Below are 25876 nucleotides of genomic sequence, written 5' to 3' on the forward strand. Positions count from 1 at the left end.
AGATTAGAGAGAAAGGAATCAGGACAGCTCATGATGGCACCGATTGTTGAGATGAAGAAGACTGGAATAGAGCAGAAATCAAGGGTTCTACTTTGGTCTTCTTAAGTTTTGATATATACTAGGCCTCCACGCAGAGATGCCAGTTAGGCTGTTGGACCTCCAGTCTTGAAGCATAGTGTGGAAGATTGGAAGAAGTCATCAGAAGATAGATGGGGTTTAAAGCCAACAGTGTTGTAGGGGCTCAAAGAATGTTACCCCAAAATATTCAACGTTGGCATAAGGATTATTTTGAGTTAGAGGCAATAGAGAAACAACAGATGCAGGAAAAACTCTCTACCCTTCCTCTAAAAGACCAAAGGTAAGGTATAAATTTTCCTTTGTGAAGGTGTCCCCCCTCCTCTCAACTATAGCAGGAAAGAACAACTTTTAATCACCAGAGACACTTCTCACCCCAAGACTGCAAGAGATGGAGTCTGCACAATAAAGCTTACTAAAATAACCCTTACCTTCCACTGAAAAAAATTTTTTTGAAAGTGTTAGTCACTCAGTCATGTCCTATTCTTTATGACCCCATGAACTGTAGCCTGCCAGGCTCCTCTGTCCATAAGTTTCCCCCTCATGTTTACCTTCTCACAACCTATTGCTCCTAGAAGCCCAAACACTTGTCTGTTCCATATTCTTTCTCCACAATTTACAGCTTTGTTAAAATGGCATATAAGCCCCAGGCTTAATTGCTCTTTCTTTGGGTCTTCAATTCTTTTCTATAAAGGCCTCCATATGCATACATAATAAGCCTTTTCTTCTGTCCATCTCTTTCATCAGTTTAATTTGTAGTACTCCAGGTTTAGAACCTAAGGGGACAGAAGAAAAATGTTTTCCTCTCCTACAGGTCGAGTGACAAGGTCTGGAAAGAGAATCCAGGGAGAAAGGGACCCTCTAACAATAAGAAAGCACAGAGGAGAGGGTTCAGCAAAGGAGACTGGATGGCAGCCAGCGAGGACCAAGGAGCGTGTGGTGCCTCACAAGCCAAGAGAAAAGAGGATTTCAAGGAGGGATGGCCGGTGGTGTCAAATGTTGCTGAGATGCTGAGTAAGATGAAGATAGGAAAGGCATCACCGGAATTATAGAAAGGGAGGTCATGGGGGAATCTTACAAGAGCAGACTCAGTGGAAATATGGGGCTGGACTCTGGTTTGGGGTGGATTCAGTGGAGGAAGAGAGATGTTGACTACTCTTTTGAGATGTTTTCCTGTAAAAAGGAGCAGCGAAATGGGGAGGTAGCTGGAGGTTGATGCAAAGGGTCAAGGGAGGGGTCTATCAAGAAGGAAGAAAATACAGCATATTTGCATACTGGAGGACAGACCAACACTGCATGGTGTGTGTAACAGCAAAAACAACGTCTTTGAGAAAGCTGGACAGGATGAGACCCAGTGAGGAAGGCATCTGAAAGTGGGCAGTCCATCTGCTGTTTCAAAGGAGAGGCAGCTCCACATGATGAACGGATTTGGAGTTGTAAAGATGAAAGAGTCTCTGTCTGATTACTTTTATTTTCTCAATGAAGTGTGAGCAGAGAGTGAGGGGTGTGGGAGGCTAGGAAGTCAGCCTCCCTGGGAAGAAGAGGAATAAGCAGTGAACTGACACAGTAGGAAGGTAGGAGGAGGGTCTGCCAGGATGGAGTGTCTGGCTGGTCCCCAGGGCCATTAAATTTAAAGTTGGACTGGTCAGCATCTTTGCATGATTTTTTCTAGTCACATGGAGCAGCGTGGGCACAGGTTAGGAACGGCTAGAAAGCTGGTATTTTGATGGTACCAGGGTAGGTATAGGGACACAATGCAGGGAGACAGAGGGGCAAGGAAGCTAAGGGTCCTTGCAGAGAGAGTGAATCTAAGCTGGGTCTAGAAAGGAATGAAGGCCCAAAGAAAATGATGGAAACATCAGAGTAGGAGACTGCAGGTTTGGGGTCCAAGGAATACTATATTGGGGCAACAGAGGATGTGACCTGGAAAGGTGGGAGGTGGTGACCAGAAGGTGGGCTTTGAAGGCAGTGCAGCTCACTAGTCATAGCTTTGAAGGCAGTGCAGTTTATTCACTGGACATGGATGGAACAGAGGACTTGCTGGAGGGGGATAGAGGAAAACACTTCTATAGATGAGATGGTCAAGGAATGTGAGGCTGGGGTCTTGGATGGGTCATGCCTGGGAGACTGGACAGGGGTGGAGATGAAGGCAGTGAGCTGGACTTCTTAAGTGAGTGATCAGGAGATGTTCCCTGGCAACCCCACTAGTGAATTACAGAGCTGGAATCCTAAGGCAGGCCAGGGTCCCCAGCACTTGCCCGTAATCACTATACTACACTGAAATCTGCATCTTGGTGAGGCAAATTTATTCATTCTTAACATGGAGGCACCTACAGGACCAGCCTGCCTGGCTGAATCATGCACAGCAATGAGCTTTATAATGCACTTTCCACGTGTGGGGCATATGCTCTGTTGGTTGGACCACTCCAGCGGACCTGAACAACTCCAGTCGGAACAGGGCACACCACTCACATCAGCTCATGAAATCCACGCCTCTGAACTGAATTTGACCAGAACCCGTTGACTTTAGGGACTGGGCTGCCTCACAGATCTGGGGTCTGTGTAGCAGTGGCAGAAAGGGGACTTGATGTGGCTGCTGGCTTCCTGACATACTGGCTGCATGCTGCATCTCACTTGAAATGCACTGGTGTCCCTGGCTACTTACAGAAGCACCAGAGTGAATCCCTCTGCAAACTGAAGCTTTCTTTTACAAAGTGAATCATCATCTGATTAAGTGGAGATTTTTTGTATTTTACTTTTTTGTTAAACTGGTGTCTAAGTAGAGTTGAAAATCTTGGAAATGGCCAATTATTCAAATTTATGTTCATTCCACAAGTATTCATGGAGCCCCTCCCTCCCATGTGCCAAGCCCGGTGCCAGGCATGGGGAGATGGAGCAGAGAACAGGAGAGAGAGGCTCCTGGGTATTGGGAGGGTCAGGCCCTGCAGTTCCACTCAACATGGGCAGTTTTGTCTTTTCTTTTCCCTCCCTGGCCCGGGCTGTCCCTGCAGCTTTTCTGGCAGGTCCTGGTGTGAGCAGCTCACCACGAGGCGTTCAGAATTCAGAACAATTGGCAGCAAGGGGGTGAGATCGTGGCCATTTGGAAAGGATTAGGGAGAAGTCACGCGGAGTGCGATTTGAGGCTTATGTTTATCTCAACTGTAACTTTCCAGAAAGCTGGGACACCCCATTCCAATAAAAGCTTTCCCAAGTATTTTTAGAGGCATTGTGATGGTGCTCGGCTGTGTGGATGAGGTGGTTTTCTGGATTTGTGGAACTGCATTTAGTTACTTATAAAACTTCTGTTCAATTTATGAGCCAGCATCTGGCTTCTAAGGTATGCGCCATGGGCTAGTGATGAAGAAGGTAGAGATATTGAGCTGAGAGGCAGAATTCAGCAGGGCTTCCTTGTGGCCGGAAGCTGCAGTGATGGCCAGGGCCAGATGGGCCATCTGGGTTGGTGGGAGAGCTGGGACCAGAAGCCTGGCTTCATTGTTCAGAACTGAACTTTTCCCACCACTCCTGGGGCACTGGGGCTGAGGCTCAGAATCATCTGGTTTGGTTTCACTCCAGTAATTCTGCCGGGCCCCAGGCAGGGTAGGACAAGGAGCTGGCTGACTCAGAGAGCCACGGAGACAGCACTGTCCGCCAGGGGAGCCCCAGCCAGAGTGAGCTGGCTGTCTGCTACACACCTGCCAGCCACTGAGAGATCGTTAAACCAGTGGCCAGTGCACGGCCAGCCCCTCTGGCTCCGCTGGGCAGGGAGGGAAAGGCAGGTGCTGGGAGGTTCCTGGAGCCCAGCCTGCGCCCAGCTTTTTCCACTTTCTTTTTATTATTTCCAGCAGTCCAAGGTTTTCAGTTACTCACACTCATTTATTCATTCCATCCATTCAACATACGTTGATTAATCACCAACTTTGTGCCAAGCATTCTGCTCCATGATTTGCAGAAACTACCTCTCTGCTTTTTAATTATCTCCATCTCCAGACACAGTGCCCACTTCATAGTAGTCATTCTTTGCATGGCTGCTGCCATATGGCTGTTACTGTCACTAACTAGCGGGGACAAGCACTTCTAAGACAGGGCTCCTGACCTGGAGGAAGGAGAAAGGACACCTACTGGGTTCTGGGTCCTGTGCCAGACTTTACTATACCTTACCCCACTGAACAGAGGCTGACATTATTGCCAGGGAAACTGGCGTAGAAACAGATAATGACCACATGTCTTGGGGGCAGTAAGAGGGGCTCCAAGAAAGTCTCGCTCTTGTGGTCTCATCTGAGCTGCAGCTTGAAAACCAAGTTCATTTGGTGGAAAATGGAAAGAAAGGGAAGACCATCCAGGTGGAGAAAACAGTATGAGCAATGGCCTGGAGCCTGAACGCGCCTGAAGTTCAGGGGTGCGGCTGTGTGGGAGGGTGAGGTGGAGGGGGGCTGGCCAGAAGTTGAGAGTGGCTAGAGTCGGGGGTGCACTGGTGGGTCCTTGGTTTCATGCATTCCATCAATGTCTGAGCAGATTTGCCTCTAAGACATGCCCTTGGATAGTTCTGAACTGGCCATGTCCCCAGACTTTCCTGGCTGGTGTGCTAAAGTGCAGACCTTCGGGTTATTTGCTTTTCTATTCCCACCTCTCCTTGGCCACTGCTGCTGTCCTAAGTACAAGGCTGAGGGCCCTCAGGTCATGAGATCCTTTCTCTGGGCAGGAGCTTGGTGCAATGGGCCCCGAACATTCCCATCAACACAGCTGCTGGAGTTGTAGTGAGCTCTGCATGGAGTATCATGCTCATCCGTCTCTCTTGCCTGCCTGCGGCCTCCCTCAGAAAGGATGCATGGTGGTGTGGGATGGAAAGCCCTCAGCCCTCGGCTCAGCATAGCCACTGGGCCTACAAGGAGCATGGCAGAACCAAATCCGAATCCCTAAACTGTGCCTGAGCCCTTGCTGACACAGCCTCACACTCACCTCCTCTGCCCCCACTACCCAGCAGACCCTAGACTGGGCTGGAACTTGTCTCCCTCTGTGGCTGTGCATGGCTCAGGGGCAACAGAGAGGCTGTTGTGCAGTCAGGGCTCCTGAATCTTCTATCCTGCCACTGATTTCTTTGCTGTGTAACCCTAGGCAAGTTGCTTAACCTCTCTGAGCTGTCTCATCATCTGTGAAATGGGAATACAGCATTCTCTTTGCTGTTCTGGGGTTTGGGGAAAGATTCCTGAGTAAACACAGGTAAAAACACTGTAAACAGGCAAACATAACACGTGTGTATGGGGGGGACGGTGGTGATAATCAAAGAGATCAGAGATGCTTCAGTTACCCTTTGGCTCCCCAGAACAAAGGCCCTGACTCCTGGCAGGGTGGAGTCTGGAGAGGGAACATGCTGGCAGGCTCTGCAGCCTTGCCTCTCCTGCCCTAGACCTGGGGACACTGTCTCCACCCACTGGGGGAGCTGAGGAGCCCCAGGATGAAAAGAGTAGCAGCAGCCTGGCTCCCCCCACAATGGGGTGATGCCATCGTGCCATCCTACAACTGCCTCTCCCCACAGTCCCAACGCCAGACCCGCCTCAGAGAAGCGTGCGGAGGCCAGGTCTCAGCTCCACGACCTCCCCCTAAGCCCAGGCTCTGCCAAGAGGCCCCAGCCCACCAAACCCAGAGGGTGGGCGGCGGGGGATAGAGGGTGGCTTTCCAGGGCTCTGCTCCAGGGGTGAGGACCAGAGACACAGCAGGGGACACCGGTCTAAACCACCACTCGGTCACTCGTTCAGTTATTCACCAATCGTCTTTAAAAAGATCAAACAGCACACACACGAGGCATTAAAAATTCCAGTTGAAGACCCAAAGAAAATGCATTTTAAAGAGCTCCCTCCCAGGTCAGTTATGTAACAGCGTCAGACAGCAATGCGCCCCCAAGATAGCGGCCCATGAGAGGGTGGTAGATGCCACAGGGCAGGGGCGGTGAGACCCAGAAGGCTGGACGCAGAATGGTGGGTCAGGGCTGAGCTCAGCTTCCCTTTGTGCAGGGGGGCAGTGCAGGGCTCGCCCATGAGGCTCACCCTGTTCTAAGGGGCTGATGATTTTTGAGGGGTAGCCAGGCACTGCACACACAGATTAGCTCCTTCTTCCCTTGTGGGCGCCCATGGGCAGGGAGCATTGCTATCCTCACTTTTCAGAGGAGGAAACTGAGGTGAGAAGAGGCATGCCCTCTCACTAGGAGCGCATGGCTCGGAAGTGGCAGAACTGGGACCGGGACCCAGGCTGCAGAGTTGGTGTGCTTAGCCTGCAGTGAGTGCACCAGAGGATGTGAGCGAGCCACCTTCCCAGATATGAGAGCATCAGAGCTGGAGTGCAGGTGACCCCGGCACTCCCTACTTTTAGGAATGAAGACACTGTGGCCCCGCCTGGTGACCGGTCCTGCTCACAGCCATGCAGCCAGTGAGGGGCAGAGCGGGTCTAGGCTGCAGTCCCTGACTCACTGCTGCTTCTTTATACCCATGCTGTGTCCAGTGCACTCTGGGAACCAAGAAAATGGGCATCTCTGGGAGCTAGTGAGGAATGCAGAGTCTCAGGGTCCACCCAGACCTCCTGAAACCGACACCCGCACTGTGATCAGAGCTAGTAATTCAGATACTGTCTTGATTGAGAAGCATGGCTCTGTGCTGCCCCGCCTTCTTGGTCGGCAGTATCTGTTACCGGGAAAATAATGCCGTGTGTCCAGACACTGTAAGACTTCAGCTACTGTCTGCTTTCTGTAATAGGTGGCTTGCTGTTTTTTTGTTGATAAAAAGGTATAAATGTTTGGGGAAAGTTCTAGAGGATTTTTACAGTGTTATCCAGCTAGAATATTCTAGATATAGGTATCTGCTCCATGTGGCACAGTTCTGGGCCAGTCCAGGCTGGGGTCCTTGGGCACAGTCAGGATCAAAGGGACGCACCCTCTCCGTCAGCTGGCTTGCCCGGAAGTGGTGGCAGACATCCCTGGGAACGCAGGGGACGGGAAGGAAGAGGCTCCAGGTATTCCCTCTCTGTCTTTGATGGCTGGGAAGCTGTTCCTGTTTTCCTTCCTGCCCTTCTCCACTCATCCAAATTCCCCAAAGGAGGCAGCCCTCAGTAAAGCAAGGGAGGCTGAAGATGCTGAAGCCACTGCCCTGGTCAGGGGTCAGCTCAGTCCCAGGGTCTGAGCGCAATCCTGGAGAAAACCAAGTGGACCTGTGGCTGTTTCCATGGAGCAATTTGCTGGGTAACTGTCTAGTCTCTTCTAGGCTCTGTAGAGGTTGTAGGCTCAGCTCAGGAGAGATCAGACAGTCCTTCATTCCAAAGGGACTGGCCCTGAGAGCCATGAAGAATGGCAGTGTCTCCTGACTATCAATTTCACTGCTGGGAATTCAACCCAACGAGATAGTGCATGAAGAAAAGGCCATCTGCATAAAGAAAATCACTGTGGTATTACTCAAAATAGCTCCCCAAACTGAAAACCACACCCAGACGCTCAGCAATGGGGGTAGTAAATTATAGCACATCATTTAGAAAGAATATTAGGCACTCACTAAAATTAGTATGTGGTGCTTCCCTGGTGATCCAGTGGTTAAGAATCCATCTTACAATGCAAGGGATACCGGTTCGATCTCTGGTCTGGGACGATCCCACATATTGCAGAGCAACTGAGCCCCTGCGCCACAACGACCGAGCCTGTGCTCTAGAGCCCACAACCTGCAACTACTGAAGCCCACGCAGCTACAGCCTGCGCTCCACAATAAGAGAGACGCCACCACAAAGAGGAACCAGCAAGCCACATGAAGAGTAGCCCCCGCTTGCTGCAACTAGAGAAAGTCCATGTGCAGCAACGAAGACACACGCAGCTAAAAAATAAATAAATACAATGAGTGTGTGAAGGACATGTGGAAGGACGGAAACAACACTGATGACATTATAAAATGTTAGACCAAAAGCAGCTCAGCACTTGTCAATCAGTTTCCTTTCATTTTCCTACAAAAGAAAGTACTGCAAGGGACCTTGCAAAAATGAAAACAGTTATATGAGGGCAGAGTATTATGAGTTATCATAATTATTGACCATTTACAATGTGCTGGGTCCAGTGTTAGTTGCTGAGGAAGGAGCAATGAATTAGAATTCATTTTCCTCGCTGTCCATCTAGAGTTCCAAATCTAATGATGGATTTCCACCCCACCCCCAAATGTCCTTCAAAGTTGTCACAGCATCATCTTCCAATTTAAAAAAAAAAACAACCGATGAGAGAAATAAGCAAAGAAAGGTGCTCCTCTCCTTCTGGGTAATGTATTTCACTCCTAGCATCAGAGCCAGCTCCAGCTGGATTACATACATGTCAGAAGAAAACCAAGTGTAAATGTGGTAGTGACATTTCGGTCTTATAATGTCTTAGTTTCCTTTGAAACAAAAACATTTTAAAAACTCCATATTAAAAAGGAAGAAAAAAGTTAGAACTTGTTACTAATCTTGCAGTTGAATAATTAAGTATGCCTAATTCTGAAAGTAGCAAGCTAAATTATGCAGTGCCAAAAGTGACATCTCTTATACCTACACCATCCCGGCTAGAGCGGCATGGTTTTAGCTTTATAGCTAAAATACGCTGCCAGAAAACCTAATAAAAGGAAGCAAAAATATTTCTGTTTATATCAAGCTGCCATTTGAGAGAGACTTTTAAATATGTTCTTCCCTATGTGTAAATCTGACAGCAGTTGCATAATTAAAACCCCAATGGAGAGTTTCCTTTTAATCTTTTCAAAGTAAACCAATAAAATATCCTTTAGGATATGAAATGACAGATTAATACTCTTTGTATGTTTGAATATTATTCACCTAGGCACTACCTCCAAGAATACTGTTTAGTGCTAAAAGAACACCAGTTACTGTCTTTATCTTCAGGAGTTCAAGTTATCATGGGAGATGCAGATAACAACATGCCAAAGGCGATACATGCATGGTTGTGAGTTCTGCTTGCTTAGGATTTTGTTAAATGGAGGAATGAATAACTGGATGCATTTACATTAAAACAAACTTGATTTCATCTCCTTGGGAATATGTCACAGAGCATAAATGGGAGAAATAATTGTCCAGGATTTCAGTTCAGTGTAAGCAATCAATATGAATAATTTAGACCACAAAGTGGATTTTTATTTTACTTGAGCTATTCAGACTGAATTTCTATTCAGCCTCAACTACCACTGAACAATCACTGGCAAATCTTCCCACTGGGTCTGTGTTGTGTGGACAAACATGTGTCTCACAGTTGCAAATTACCTAGCTCCAGATATGGGCCTTGTTCAAGCCAAATGTCAGGGCAAATATTCCACCTCATCAGGACGTTTCATCTAACCTGAGTATACACAGCCACACCTGAATTTTTCTTCTATCTCTCCCTCTAGCTGGAGGCCCATTCCTGCCCCTTCTTTCCCTCCTCTACACACACACACACACACACACACACACACACACACACACAAACTAGTGCAAAAGAAAGCAGAGAGCAAATGGCTACTGTTCTTGGATCAGAATTTACCCAAATGTCTCCTACTTGCTAGCATTCCTGTCTCTGACCTTCTTGGTACTGGCTCTTGTCTTTCCAGCTGTCTTAAGGCTTGCCAGATGCTTCTTTCTAGCCTGTCTGAACTCTAAGATGTGTTTGATCCTTCAAGTTCTCTCTAGACCTAATTGTTTGCCTGACCAACAGACCAGTCTGTCTGCTCAGCCCTGCTGTGGTGTCAGACACACACACACATTAAATACTTCAGCCTCAAACAAGAATGTGCCCACCAATTATATGAATGAAACTGGCAGAATAAACACAGCATAACTTGGATTCTGGACCCCAGCTGAACACATAATTAACTGTGACCCAAGACACATCCCTTAACACTCTGAGCCACATGGGACTGGACCAAAGGACTCCTCCTTGTTCCAATCATCATTAGTGAGGCTAGCCAAGATGTAGTGCCCATGAACACTGCAATTCAGCTGCCCTTGTTGGAATATGCTTCAACCCTTGCCTTGTAGAATAAGCTTTAACCTTTCAAAATATAGCACTCAGGGCCTGATATACACACTATATCACAATATACCATATTTATGGGATAAATGATGGCAGAGTTTTCTACACTAAGGTCTAGACAAATCTATTAGCTGGGTCTACACAATACAAGAAAACGTCCACATTGTTGCATGGAGCATACACCCTGTGATATTCAAATAAAACTGAGTGCATGCTAATTTTCCTCTTCACTGGGTGACATGGTAGATATCGAATCCTGACAGCCCATTTTGGACTCAGATTTGGCTCCCTGAGCTGCTGAATCCATAAAAGCACCAGTAGTGATAATCATTGTCTCTGAAGACTCAGGGCATTTAAGGGAAAGGAACTATATAAACAGAAGTGAAACTGACGTATGTAGGTCTTTACTTAAATTTCATCCAAGTACATTTTTGCAAAAGAAGACTGAAATAAAAATCATGCTACTTCAGGATTCAGCAGAACTTATCTAACTGCCTGAGATCATGACAGCAGGTGGGTCACTGGCAGAGACCCTGCTACCTATGTGGCTCTCTTGGCACCTCTGCAAAGGGGCTAGTTGAATGCTGAGCTGTCCACCAGCTGATTCTGGTCCCTAAATGCAGCTCTTATCCAAGATGAATGTCTCCCTGCAGCAGATTTTGGAAACAATGTGCTGGGTCATTTGTAACATAGCCACAAGCTTCAACATAGTCCTCCTACAAGGCTTGCCTACATTCCCAAACACAAATCAAGAAAGAGAACATAGTTTCTTTCTGCTTGACTAAAAAACAGCCAATCCTGCCAATAGATTAAAGGCTCAGGCTTGGAACAATTTGCCAACATGTTGACTTGATTTTGTGCATAGAGCTGAAAAGAAGCTGTAGAAGCCACGGCTGGGCAGTGAATGAAGAATAATGAAGGGAGCTCATCAGAAAGGCACAGAGACCACAGGTCACTGGAATGAGGCCCCATCTAGACGGACTCATGGCCTGTAGGGGAAGGGGACACTGCTGTCATCTTTTCCCTTAACCAGTGGGTCCCATTAGGAAGCCAAAGTCAGAGCACACCGCCGGGACAGAAATGCTGTGACTGTCCAATATGGGCACAGGTGTGCCTCTAGGTGAGAGCAAATGGGTATGTTTAAAAGAGGAAGAACATAAATCAATAATGAGCTATGAACACATGATGTCATCAGGACTAAGCATCTTTAGCACTTTTAAAGCACTTAAAAAAAAACTAGTTGCTATAGCAACTTGATGCAGTTCTTAAAAGGGGATTTTTTTTAAAGGGGGTCATTTTATATCTTCAATCACCATAACAACATGATATAGCTTTTACAGGGTATTTTAATCCAATTTGTTTGTGCTTTGGACTTGGGCCATATTTGCCTTTTCTATTTTAAGTCATCAGATCAAACATGACACATGAAAATTCATTGAAAAGAAGTCCTTTCTTAGACTATACATATACACTCAGAGAGCCACTTCTAGTTGCTCATGCTCTGCACATGGATGCAGTCTTTCTGCCTTCCAGCAGCCATCTGCAATGGCTTACACTGGGCAGTTAGTCCATACTCCATCTCTAAGCTGGTGTACCACTTTCCAGGCCAGAATTCACCCAGAGAAGGCTGCCTACGAAATCCTTCACCTTTCAGTCCTGTGACTCCAGTCCCCTCCGCCAAACCTACCACCAGCAGATAGTGCTTTGGGGTGACTGGAAGCAAGAGCAGCCAAATGCTTTTTTTCACCCTGGGACTCGAAGGAGGAGTGGATGAGACACAGAGTCATGCCAAGGTAACAATCTTGTATTTATTCTGCCTTCTCTACAGTAATGGAAGGAGATCTGTTGCACATGACACCTGGAAACGGGGGGATGCACAAAGTGGGTAAGAGAAGAAGAGAGAGACAGGGTGGAGTGGGGAGCAGTGGTGGCTCCTGAATCTCTATAGAAGCAGCTCAGAGGAGGGTAAAAGAAGTGGGGGGAAGGGCTTCAAAGAACATTTACACAGCATTTCCTGTACTGTTACAAAACCATGAGCTGTTTTTTACCGCAAATAAGAGGAAGGGATGATGGAAAGTATAGAGAAGCTAACCCCTGCACACAAGCTACCCCTTGGTGCCAATATTTATTGGAAAAGATAACAAGGTTACAAAGAAAAGAGGTCAAGAAATTGGAGGGAAATTGCAGGGTGGGTAGTAAGGGCAGAAAACCAGAATAAGAGCAGCTGAAGTCCTATTCTCCAAGTCTAATGGGTTTTTGCTTTGGGAAGGGATGTACAGACTGTAGGAAAAAGGTGGAAGGAGACCTGGGTATTAGTCTGAAAAATGGTCACCTTTCCCAAAGTAAGGGGTCTAGAGGACTCAGGGAAAACGCGTGGGAAAAGAAAGAAGAGAGGGAAAAGAGACAAAAACGCTAGGAGAGAGAAAGGGCTTTCCAGATTACCTGAATGAGGAAACCGAGAACCGGGGGCCGTGAGAAATAAGAAGGAAGCCCCAGGCTCCCCATACATCCTCTCCCCTGTCCTTTTCAGAAGCGAACACTGAGACACAAGAGGTTAGGTCACGGAGTTGGCAAGCGCTGGAGCGCGGGCGGCCCCCGGTCTGCCCCGTACCCGGGTGAGGGTTCTCCCCGTTTGGCCTCTCGGCCGGGCAGTCACCGCTGGGTGAGCGCCAGTGATGGGCCTTTCAGGCCACCTCCCGCGCCGAAAGCCAGTAAAGAGGAACATGAAGCAGGAAGAGAGGGACTGAAGGGGAGGAGAGGGCGCGATGAAAGTAAGCACTCGAGCATTAGAAGGGAAGAGGGAGCCGAGGGACGCGGCTCGAGCCCCGGAGCAGTGGAAAGGGCAGCAGGTGAAAGACGCGGAGAGGAAAGTGGCGCGCCGGGCGCGTAGCTCACCTATGGTCGACACCACTGTGCCCACGAAGTAGAAGGCGCCGGGGAAGTCCCAGCGCGGGCGCAGCGCATCGGCTCGGACGCCGGCTGCCAGCGCGGCCTCGTAGTGCCGGAGGAAGGCGCGCAGCTCCGGCTCGGCCACGCCGTGCGCCGCGCTGAAGTTGCGCAGCGTGGCGCCCCAGCGCGCCCGCGCCTCCGCCTCGCCCGGACTCTCGAGCGCCGAGAAGACGGTGGCACCCGCCACCAGGTAGAGGCCGATGAGCGCCGCCAGCAGCACGAAGCGGCCCGTGTCCTCGTTGAGGTGTGAGCGGCGGCAGCAGCAGCAGCAGCAGGAGGGGCGCGGCAGGCGGCGGCGGCAGCGGCGGGGCGGGGGCCGGGGGCTGCGGGAGGACATGGTCCGGAGCTCAGCCCCGGGGCCGGGGCGGCGCTCGGGGCCCGGGCCGCGACATCCCCCCCGCGGGAGCAGAAACGTGAGGATGGTGACCAGGGGACTGGGGCCGCCGCGGAGCAGCCCGGACGGCAGGGCGCCTTCGCCTCCTCCTCGGCGCTCAGGCCGCACACGGGTCCCGCGGCCCTTCGGGCGCCAGAGCTGGGGCGCTCCTCTCCGCGCCCCGACGCCTGGCCGGCTCCCGCGGCTCCTCACCCACCGCCCTCGGGCGCGGGGGTCTCAAGGTAGGCCCCTGCCGCCGTGTGGCCGGAGTCCGCGGGGCCCCGGGCCTCATACTCCCCTCCAGACAGGCCGCGGGCTGCGGGCGGGGCGCGCTGTAGAGCCCGGGCGCCTAGGACTGGGACGGGGCAGCAGGGCTCGGAGAGAGACCCCGGGGGCGTCCCATAAGGCGTTCCCTGCCAAGCGGCTCCCAGACGCAGGCTCCGTGGGCAGTCCAGCTCCCGCCCCCGGGCTTGAGCTGGCGGCGTCGGCTTCGGAGCCTTGGAACCAAGCAGAGTCCGGGGAAGCGCTCCCTTTCCAGCTCCAGCCGGAGAGCCGCCCGCCACGGAGGGGCGGAGTCACCGGCGCCCGGGGCGGGGTGTTGGGGGGGGGGGGTGGGGAGTAAGGACGGGAGAGAAGGGGTGGGGAGCTGGGCTCCTGCGACGCCTTCCCGGTCGTTCTGGTGACACCAATGCGGGGCACCAAAGCAGGTGTCCGGGCTGCGGTGCAGCTACCACCCCGCCGGGGAGCACCGTCCAGTCCTTCCCTGCGCTTCGGCCCCGGAATCCCTCCCTTATGTCCAAGCGGCAGCCAAAGTTTGCTCAACTTGACGTTGCCCTGCGGTCTCAGGTGCTGGAGGCCGAAAGACGCTAGTTCCCCAACACCGGGTTCTCGGGCTCCGGTCCGAAGTTTAAGTTCCCTTTCGCTCGCTTCTTCTTCCTGGATCCATCCACGGCGCCCGGTCTCGGAGAGTTCCTTCGGGGGAAAGGATCCTACTTAGGCGCGGGGGTGGGGTCACTGCCTCCGGGCGGCGGGAGAACGAGGGCGTCTCCTCCCCCTGCCGACTGAGCGGGCGGCCGGCGTCAGCACCGCGGACAGCGCATCGGTGCGGCAGCCGCGGGGCGGGCGGCGCTCGGGCTGCGGGGACCCGCGGCACGGGCCCCGCCGGTCACCCTGATGCGCTACGCTCCCCAAACCCTCTCTTTCCCTTTCTGCCTCCCGTGTGTCCCCTCAACCCCTAAGGCAGGTGCGGTCGCTGAAGCAGAGTGCTGGCAGGGCGGGGACGCTGCGGAATAGAGACGGGGGAGGAGTCAAGCGCCAGTAGGGGACCAAGGTGCCTCGGGAGGAGGGAGCGTTCAGGCCCACCCGGGGTCTCCATTCGTCACCCCACCCTCTGATCCTTCGACCCAGGGTGGTGGGGGACTCTGGTTAAGATCCTGGAGGCGGCAGGGTGGGTAGAGATGTAGGGAGAGCTCCCTAACCGGCTCCCCCAGGCCAGCAGTGGGAAGGCTGTGTTCTTGAGCCCTGAGGGGGAGGGTGTGTGTCGGGGGCCGGATATCTTCCGCCCTCTCCGCCCCGCCGCAACAGGGGAACACCACGCGAGGCTCGGCCCTACTGCGGGAGCTTCTTCGCCCAGAGGCAGGCCGGCTCTGCCTGGATCTCTTAAGTTCTGTGTCGAGGAATGCCCTTGGAATAGACAGAAAACTCTCCTCTTCTGGCAGCCTGCCCCTACTCCGTCTGTCCCCCTCCCACAGGAGAGGGGGACCCTGAATAATGATGAGATGATGCAGATGACAGAAAATGAAGATAATGATGGGGACTGTGCTTAGATACCCTAGATGGGTGAACTGTGAGGAAATCCAAAACCAACCCCCCACCTCAAATCTCAGGCTGTCTGATCTCCACAACAGAAAGTATTCAAGCTAAGTTCCACCCAAAGTAGTGGCATCGTCAGTCCCCTAAGTGTCAAGGAACTCAAAGTGGTTCTTGAGCAAGCCTCCACCATTCACTGAGCATTTCAAAGCCTGGAAATGCTTCTGACCCATGCCCTGACAGGAAGACTGGAGGCTGGGGGGCCGGGGGGGTGGGGTGGGGGTGGGGGGGGCGGGTACAAGAGAGCTGTCCAGAGCTGAAAGGCATCAGACTTGAGATATTGCTTTTCCCAAACCAGGACACATCAGAGACTTGGCTTTTCTTAGAAATTCTACTCCAGTTTATAGATGGAGCCAACTGTACCCTCCTCTGTGTTAGGGAAGGGACAAATGGTAGAGGCTCCACCACTAACAGAGTCAGAAGCAGCCTTACTGGTCCTGGATGGCATGTGGTTAGTTTTACAGTCTTCTCAGAAAGGGTCAGGGGAACCTTTGAGTGAGGGGAGAGCATCTCATCCACTGAGAATATAGAGCCCTCTCTTTTTCTGAAGCACAGTGGGAGCCTTCTGTAAACACAAATCATTGCCATTGCAGACTATTGTTATTATTGACAAAACACACTTCAATTATTCTCTCCAAGCCTTTGCCTCCCCTGGGCTCACTACTGGTGTCATCACCCTAGCCTGTTCCTCCATCCCTATAATATCCCTGTCTCTACAAGCTCCTGCTGGTAGGGAGGACAGCCCAGCCATGGGCCTCCAGGGCTGGATTCCACTTGACTGGTCAGCTCTGACAGAAGGCCTAGAACTGTCATTCCAGGTGTTGGCCCTAGAGTCTCCAGATGAAGCTGAAGGGCATTGCTAGATCTCTCGGTGGTTTTCTCTGCCCAGACTCCCAGGGCAGGAACAGAGTGCTTTGCTGCAGTGTTCTGTGCCTCTGGACTTTCTCCTTACCCATTTGGCAGAAGGCCTGCCTTGTCCTCCAGCTTGTTATTCTAGCTTGATTAGTAGCAAACCCCTGGCATTAATCTCAGCTCTGAATGACCTAATCGATTTATATAATAGGGAAATGATCACTTCCCTGAACATAGGCTTGGGTCCTTTGGGGAACCAGCACCATGATGAATGCTGCCTTTGCCCACTGAATCAATGTAAGTCACCAGCTTCCAGCTGGCTATCCACAAAGCTTTAACCTCAACCTTGAATTGCTGTAACAGCCTCCAAAAAATGGGGACTTGCTATCATAAATGTGTCCATGTTTCTGTCTATCCTGCCTGTACCTGCCCGTCATTACCCTGGTCATGTCCATTTGTTCTGATCATGTCACTCAGGTCCCTAGACTACACTCTTCAATGGTTCCTTCAAAACCATAAAAATTTAGTCTTTAAACCCTTGTGGCTGCTCTTCAAAGACCTTGATGATGTGATTCCCATCGAATCATCCCAACCCCACCTTCTACTACTTGCAACTTATCCCCCAAATACTCCATACTCAGCCCAAACACCAGCGCTTTGCTTATGCTGTGGCCCCTGCTGGAGTGCTGTCTTCTTTCTCTTCTCCTCCAGCTGTTTGTGTATGCAGCTCAACTCAGGTTTGACCTTTGTTCTTCCAGAAAACTTTTTCTTTATAGGATATTTTGACCCAATCACATTGACTGCTATAGATCATTTGATTCTGAATGTCCTCACGAACTTCAGACAAGACACTTGAGCAGATACACCCTCCGTCTTCTCACCCTGTCTCTCCCTGTGTCTTTCTGTACTTTACTTTGTAAAAGAAAACACAATGGAAGGAGTGTTAATCAGGAAAATTAGGTCAGGTCAAATGCAATCAAATGATGATTCTACTCCTAGGTATATATCGAAATAAATGAAAACATACATTCATATGAAAACTTGAATGTGGATGTTCATAGTAGCATTATTCACAGAAGTGGAAACAACCTGTATGTCCATCAACTGATGAACTGATCAGCACAATATGGTATGTGTGTGCTTGTGGCTCAGTCGATCCAACTCTTGTGACCCCATGGACTGTAGCCCTCCAAGCTTCTCTGTCCATAGGATTCTCCAGGCCAGAATAATGGAGTGGGTATCCATTTGCCCCTCTAAGGGATCTTCCCCACCCAAGGATTGAACCCAGGTCTCCCACATTGCAGGTGGATTCTTTACCATCTGAGCCAGCAGGGAAGCTGTACAATGTGGTATATTTATACAAAGAAATATTCAGCAATAAAAAGGAATAAAGTTCTGATTCATGCTACAACATGAATGAATCTTAAAAGCATTATTCTAAGTGAAAGAGGCCAGTCACAAAAGATGACATAGTATATGATTTTATTTGTATGAGATGTCCAGAATAGGAAAATCCATAAAGACATGATTACTTAGTGGTTGCTTAGGTCTGGGGAATTGAAGAGGAATGAGAATGACTGCTAATGTGTATGAGATTTCCTTTGAAAATGATTTAAAAAAATTCTAAAATTGATTGTGGTGATGATTCCACAGATCTGTGAATATACTAAAAATCTTCAAATTGTACATTTTAAATGTATGAATTGTATGTAATGTGAATTATATCTCAATAAAACTGTTAAAAAACAAATAGAAATGCAACTAATCAAGGAAATCGTTACTGAAAAAAATGGAGATAGAAAAGAACTTATCCAAAGAAAGATAATTTCTTTAAAAATGGGGGAAAAATAAATTAAAAATGGGAAAAATTGGAAGCAATATGACTGTGCTAAAGGGAAAATTTATTATGAAGTTGAACTTGAATAAAGGAGTTTGTGTCACAAAATATTTTCTCTTAAAAATTAATCTGTATAGGTAATATTTTGATGAAAAATTCAACATTCCAAATAGCAAATTAAAAATGTTCTAGATACCTCCAAACCTCTTTGATCTTCCTGATCTTGAACTCCTCTAATATTTGTCTACATTACTCATTTGGTAGTTAGTTGTGTTACAGGATATATATATAATATTATATATAATATGGAAATATAGCATAAAATCTGGAGAAACTGGTCATCCCTATCTCCTGTGAAGGGCCACTTGAGCAGCCTTCTCATTTGTACAATTGCAGAAGTCCTTCTCCTCTCATTTTTCTTTAATTAGGGTTTCATAAGGCCTTTTATGGTTTATGTGATTTGGCCAAAAATTTCTCACCCCTTGTTTTGCAGAGCTGGTGACGAAGGAGGAGTGAGCCAGTTTTACCCAAGGACTTTCAGGATGGAAAGGAAAAGTGTCTAATGGGTTTTCCCTGAATCTGAGGTCAGGGACTTGTTGAAGAAAGATAGGGGGCAATATCTAACCACAGCTCAGGATTGGGATGGGGTGAGGAGGGGGAAGTAGGGGAAGGACTCTTGAAATTTTTCTGAGAAGTGGGAAATGTGAGTAGAGGCTAGGCTCAGACAAGTGTCTAAATGCTTTGGTGGGACAAGATGTAACTGGTACTGGATGCTCCATAGGTCTATCTCCCTGGTACTGTGTGAGATCTGAAGAGTAGGGTTAAGCCTGGACTTGTGACCTGAGAGGAGGGCAGCCTTGATGCCCAAGATGACAACTCATGGTAAAGTGCAACTGAACAGTGATAGAAAAGCAATGTCACAAAAGATGCGGAGACACTTACAATAACAGGGATGATCTTGCTCTTTTTTCTTTCCAATTGGCATTTGGAGGAGGGGGTAACTTTCAGACTGAACATCTACTATCTAGATGTTCTATCCATTATTAAAAGTGGGTATTGAAATCTCTAACTTTGTTGTTCAGTGCACATATATTTACAGTTGTTGTAACTTCTTGATGGATTCATCCTTTTAGCAATATGTACTATCTTTTTTTTTTGTCTCTTGTACCAATTTTTTATTTAAAGTCAATTTTGTCTGATATTAGTATAGCCATTCCATGTCTCTTTTGGTTCCTTTTTGCATGAAATGTCTTTTTGAATCCTTTAGCTTTCAATTATTTGTGTTTTTAAATGTTAAATGAGTCTCTAGTAGACAAAATATAGTTGAATCATGAGACTGTCTTGCAACTGAACTTGTTAAGAATGCCTATGAATGTACAGCTGGCTCCTGATATATTTCCAAATAATCAGTGAATAAATATTTACCAAGAATATACCAGATACAGAACAGTGTGCTATGAAGTGTGTTTGTGTGATGAGCTCTGCTCTCCCTATAAGAGTTTAAAGCCTGGTTGGAGAGACAAGATATGCATATGGGAAGCAGTAAGGGGCATGTCACAGCACATACAGCCAGGAGCTGACTGTGTGGTACTGATCATGGGAAGTCAGAGAAATGGGGTCTGTGGTGAGGGCTGCAGGACTGTGAAGTTTTTGGTAGCAGGTGCTATGTGGGCTAGTCCTGAGGATGGATAGGGTTCAGATCTATGGAAATAAAGGGTACATTCCAGCCAGGAAAACTGACCTGGGTACAAGTGTGCAAGCAGGAAAGAGCATTTTTTGTTCAAAGAACTGTGGTGAGCAGAAAGTAGATGTGGGTGAGAAGAGAGGGAATAGCCTCTGTCTTTTATATTACATGACCTCACTTGCTGGCCTCTCAGCCTCTCAGTATGACTATTGTATGCAATAACTGACCCTGTGAAACTCTAAGATCAATGCTCTCCTTCCAGAGTGAGAATCAGATATCTATTATAAATTGACTCAGGCTTAATGAAGCCAATTTAATGGCAAATTTTTAGTTTCCCCACATACACGACCACATGGGGTTAGCCGTGCCTACAGAGGAAAAGAGGGACAAGTAGAACCTATTGGACATACAGTCAAGGGCTCTAGTGTTAAAATCTCCCTGGGCTCCACAAATGTCTTTGCAAAGAATGCATTGTGTTATCTTTATATCAACATGATGCTTGAGGATAAATGAAGTCACTGATGCCTGTCTGTTTACAAGGAGCTTAGAAATGAAGCCTAGCATCCTAGAGTGAGTAGCTGGCATGAGGCCACAGGAGACCACTCCTTGCCTAATTTTCTTGTCTAGAAAACTGTGGGTTATTTGTCTAAATGTCTCCATGAGCCCACTTTTGCAATGCCAAATCACTTTTTATTAGGAAGTGATTTTTAAATGTCTATCTTAATTCTTCCTTATTTTAAAATCTGATATTTTTTTGTTCTGTAGCTAAGGCCATGCATGTACTGATTTTTGTCCCAAATAGATTTTGATAAAGCTTTTAAAAGGATATAAAAGTAATGTATAAATAGAATGATTGGAAGACTTGGAAGATTCAGTGAAGGAAAAAACAAAAATTACTCCAAATTCCATTCCATTATCCAGAGAGAATTACTATTATCAGTTGTTTTAATAACTCTCCTGCCTGGTTGGCTGGTTCTATTAGTCTATCTATCTATCTGCACATACATACTTAATTTTATTAAAATTATGGGATATGTTGCATACCACTTTAAACTTACTCTTTAACATTATAGATCATTAAAAAAATATTTCAAGTGTTTTAGTTTAAACATATCTGTGGGGCACTTACTAGAGACAGAGAGAGAGAGTCATTTGTTGGCATACTGTCCTTCCAAATGAAAATTTAACTAAATTTCACATTGGCAAGTATTCCTGGATTTTTAAGGTTTCCCCCTCATTGTTCTCCTTTATCTTTTTGTATTGTCCTTTGAGTGCATGCTTGGTTGCTTCAGTTGTGTCCAGCTCTCTGTGACCCCTATGGACCCTGGCCTGCTAGGCTCCTTTCAGTTCAGTTCAGTTCAGTCACTCAGTCATGTCTGACTCTTCGCAACCCCATGAATTGCAGCACGCTAGGCCTCCCTGTCTATCACCAACTCCCGAAGTTTACTCAAACTCGTGTCTCCCAAAGAATGCTCAAACTACCGCACAATTGCACTCATCTCACACGCTAGTAAAGTAATGCTCAAAATTCTCTAAGCCAGGCTTCAGCAATATGTGAACCGTGAACTTCCAGATGTTCAAGCTGGTTTTAGAAAAGGCAGAGGAACCAGAGATCAAATTGCCAACATCCGCCAGGCCCCTTTCAGTTCAGTTCAGTCACTCAGTCGTGTCCGACTCTTTGCGACCCCATGAATCGCAGCATGCCAGGACTCCCTGTCCAGGCTCCTTTAGTCCCCTATTAAAATGGGCTTCCCAGGTGATGCTAATGGTAAAGAATCTGCTTGCCAATGCACGAGATGTAAGAGACATGAATTTCATCCCTGGGTCGGGAATATCCCCTGGAAGAGGGCATGGTGACTTACTCCAGTATTCTTGCCTGGAGAATTCCCATGGACAGAGGAACCTGGCAGGCTACAGTACATAGGGTTGCAAAGAGTTGGACACAACTGAGGTGGCTTAGCACAGAGGCAAAATTTCAATAGATGTTTGGGTTTGACTTCTCAGTGAGACTGCTAGTTCCCACTCAAATCCATTCTGTACCTCTTTTTCAACAACAGAGCATCCATTTTATTTGTGGTGTCAATGTACCCAATTAAAAGACTACATTTTCAAGCCTCCTTTGTAGTTAGGTGAGACTGTGCTTTTAAGTCCTAGCAAAATATTATATGGGACTTTCAGGAAGGCTGAGTAAAGGGAGATAATTCCATAGGAGTGAATGCCCTTTTATCCTTTAACTATTCCTCCTTCTTCAGTCATGCATCCTAGAATGCGGATGTGATGGCTGGGACTCCAGCTACTGTCTTGAATCATGAGATGACCTTAATGAAGGAAGCCTCATTGTTGAAGAGCAAGATGATGAAATGAGCTTGCATAACAGAGAAATGCCTATCTCTAGTCTTCTTAGATGGGAGAGAATTAACCTTTATGTATTTGACCCACTTCACTAATCAGATATTCTGAATATTCAAAAGTTCCTGCCTGAAATCAGTCTGAGATGAGAATTTAGACCTTCAAATGTTGTGAGACAACAGGCATGACTCCTTCTTCTGCTTCAAATTTTCTTTCTCATCTCCCAACTCCCCTTTCAGATGTCTTGTACCTTCTTGTGGTCTCATGGTGGTCGACTTTCCTCTGAGTGTGTGTGCGTGTGTGTTTGTTGTTTAGTCGCTAAGCTGTGTCCTACTCTTTTGTTACTCCATGGACTGTAGCCCCGCCAGGTCCTCTGTCCATGGAATTTTCCAGGCAAAAATAATGGACTGGGTTGCAAGTTTCTTCTCCAGGGTATCTTCCCAACCCAGGGATCAAACCCACATCTCCTGCTTTAGCAGAAGGGTTCTTTAGCAGTGAGCCACCAGGGAAGCCCAAACACGTGTGTGTATTTCCACTTTACTCTTATTATACACATTCTTTTAGTTGGGGGAGCTGCAATATCAGCAACTTTTCTAATTCAAAAACACTACTTTACCAGACTCAAAAGCAAAAACAAAGCAGAGGAGGGCACAAAGACGAAGATGCTTTGGAGTTACTATAGCAAATATTTCATTGTTTGAATGAGTCAGAGGTCTAAAAATACTGAACTGATCTTTAGAGATTAGATAATTTGTTTTAACTGGGCAACTCTTATAAAAGAGGGTTGAGCCAAAGAAGAGAAGAGGAATGGAAGGCAGCATCGGAGAATGGGCATTTTGGGGAAGAAGTTGTTCATATAATCAAATCATTCTTCAGACTGTTAACTGTTGCTGTGAAACATGTACAAAGACAAGGTTTGTTCATTAGGCATCAGTTAAAACCCTTGTGCTGAAGATGGACCACAGCACAGAGCATCTTGCTCACCTTAAACAGTTGAGAGGGACACGTGCTATTTCCCTTGCTATAGTCCAGTGATGAATCTTGGTGGGTAGAGGGGTTGGAGAAGGGCATGGACATGGGGATGGTATCTGGAGGGGTAGGATTGATGGAGGCAGGTGCAGAGATGGGATGGGAAGAATCTTGGGGACACTTTCCAGTATTACATAAGTCAGTAGGGCTTCTAGACGCAACAGTATTCCTTGCGGCTAGAAGCTCTTCTGTATAGATGAATATGCAAGTGTGATCAGCCTGCCTTAATTCTTCCCTTCCCCCCCTCCTTCCACTCTTTCCTTCCTTTGATCCACCTATACAATAAGTATTTCCAAACCTCTACTCTGGGCCAGGCACTGTGTTATTAAGGATTCTGACTCATGACAGGTGATTTTAGGATGGGGTAGGAAGGAGGGTAGAGTGCCATTGGCAGAGCTGGAATCATAGATGAGAAAGCCAAGGCCCAGACAGACAGTCAGAGGTACTTATATCCTGCAGTGCATTTGTAATCTATCCACCCAAAAGCCCACTGGACTAACTGGGCTTGAAGTAGAGTGTATTCTACATCTATTTCTTCCTGGAGCCTCTTGCACCCAAATTCCCTGGAGCTCTTACTGAATATGCAGTACTCAGGGCTTTGCTTCCCTTATGGCTCAGCTGGTAAAGAATCCACCTGCAATGCAGGAGACCTGGGTTCGATTCCTGGGTTGGGAAGATCCCCTGGAGAAGGGAAAGGCTACCCACTCCAGTATTCTGGCCTGGAGAACTCCATGGACTATGTGTCCATGGGGTTGCAAAGAGTTGGACCTGACTGAGCAACTTTCACTTCACTTCACAGGGCTCAGCCCAGACCTGCAGAATCCCAATATCTAGGGATCGGGCCTGGGAACTTGCATGGGCCACAGACTTCGCAGTTGAGCTTCCTGGACCCTCGAGTTTGTGGAAGTTGTGCTTGGGCATTGGATCAACTGAAGTGGGCCTTAGAGGGTCAGAGTCTGGAAATATGCGTGCATGTGTGCTAAGTTGCTTCAGTCTTGTCCAACTCTGTGTGACCCTATGGACTATAGACAGGCTCCTCTGTCCTTGGGATTCTCCAGGCAAGAATATTGGAGTAGGTTGGCATGTCCTCCTCCAGGAAATCTCTCCCGGTTCAAACCTGTGTCCCTTATGTCTCCTGTCTTGACAGTCAGGTTCTTTACCACTTGTGCCACCTGAGAAGCCTGTCTAGAAATATATTTGGCATATATATAATTCCAGTGTCATGAGGATAGGTAAAAGAAATACAAAGCCTGCTCCAGGTCCAGCTCTGCCACTCACTGGCTAGGTGACCTTAGCTAGTTGACCACAGCCTAAAAGTAATTATTTGAGCCAGACCCACCAACAAACATACCCTTCCTTGATCTAGAATCATGCTTATGTCCAGGTATCCTGGATGTTCAGCCCACAGACAAAGAGGTGACGTCATTAAAAACCTTTCCTTTGAGTAATTCTTAAGGGAAACCTCTTCAGAGTTGGAGGACATTCTATTTCTATCCCAGACTCTCCTGCCTTGTTGTCAGGAAAGTTCCCTGGAGCCTAGGAACCCAATCTTTCCCAGGAGCCACCGTGAAATGTATCTGTATCATCTCCAGGGCCCTGGAGGAGGTTGGCCTGAAGCCCACTTCAACAACTCACATTCTTTCATAGAACAGCTGAGAACTGTCAGACAGAGAGATGAGGGAGATTGAAAACTGAGACAAGCGGGACCAGCTCTAGAAAAGTTTGCCAGAAAAGTTCCAGTGTCCCCAGTTTGCTGAGCTGGGAGCAAAGTGCTGAGTAAAAGAGATTAATTACAATCTGGGAGCTATTCTCACTGTATGAGCCCTCAATATGTTACATGTAAAAAGCATAAGACACTGTAACCTGAGGTAAGAAGCCAGTGGCTGGATTCACTCTGAGAGGTATGGCTGCCCGCCGCCTTCCTCAAAAGCAGATATTATGAGGAGAAAAGTCCAGGAGGGGGGGTGATGGGCAGGGCCCTCATGAAAATGCTGAGATTTCAATGACTCTCCTCTCTTCCCAATTCCCTGAAGAGAACTGCATCTCAACAGGTCTCAGGTTCATGGAAAAGATCCCAGACTCATTTGCTCATTTCTTTTTCATTTTGCAGCAAGTATTATAGGGCATCAACCACATGTCAGGTATGCAGCTAAGTGCCAGCTACAAGAGCCAAAACTGATGTTTTCTGGCCTTCATTGCAGCTTCAAGCCACTGGGGAATCACAAATCAAACATGCATATGAGAAATTAACAATGTAACAACACTGTGAGGGAAACAGCATGGTTCTGTGAAAAATGCATACGGGGAGATTTGACCAAACAGGGCAGGGGTGTACAGGCATTGGCCAAGAGGAGGGCATGTGAGTGCCAGAGAGTGGCCACGCAGAGGGAACAGCCTGTGCAAAGGCGTGTAGGCAGCTGGGAGGAGCTGAGGAAGGGTGCTGTGCGGTGGGCAGGGCCAGCAGAAGCTCACCCCCTCAAAGCTTTGGAAGCCCTAGGAGAATGCCTCCCAGAAAGGGAAGCCATTGTCACGTTGCTCGCAGGGGTGCTGGATTCTCAGGCTGCCTCTGATTCTCCCGGGGTCTCATTATGGGTCAGGGGGACCCTGGTCTGGAGCCCTGACTTCCTCTCTCTCACCTGCCACATCTAAGCAGACACCCAACTCCTATCCATCCCACTTTAGAAACTGCTCTCAAATGGACCTTGCTTCCTGAGTCCCCTGCCACTGCCAAGCCTTCCTTCCCCTGGACCGTTGCCATCCTCCACATTCTCCACTCGAGAGTCTTCCCTCTGCAGTCCCTGCTCCACAGAAGCTTCCTTCCTAAACACACACTCGGCTTCTACCTGA

General features: G+C 48.0%; 1 protein-coding gene across 1 annotated transcript in view; it reads right to left on the minus strand.

Annotated features, from left to right (window-relative positions):
- The window catches only part of KCNK12 (potassium two pore domain channel subfamily K member 12), a 51996-nt gene extending 37328 nt beyond the window's left edge, over positions 1–14668 (minus strand). The window contains exon 1 of the mRNA XM_020908093.2: positions 12983–14668. Coding sequence (XP_020763752.2) covers positions 12983–13373 — 391 coding nt within the window. The 5' untranslated portion in view covers positions 13374–14668. The remainder of the gene's footprint in view (positions 1–12982) is intronic.
- Between the last annotated feature and the right edge of the window lie 11208 nt (positions 14669–25876).

The sequence above is a fragment of the Odocoileus virginianus genome, chromosome 2, assembly GCF_023699985.2.
Source record: "Odocoileus virginianus isolate 20LAN1187 ecotype Illinois chromosome 2, Ovbor_1.2, whole genome shotgun sequence".
Taxonomy (NCBI): Eukaryota; Metazoa; Chordata; class Mammalia; order Artiodactyla; family Cervidae; genus Odocoileus; species Odocoileus virginianus.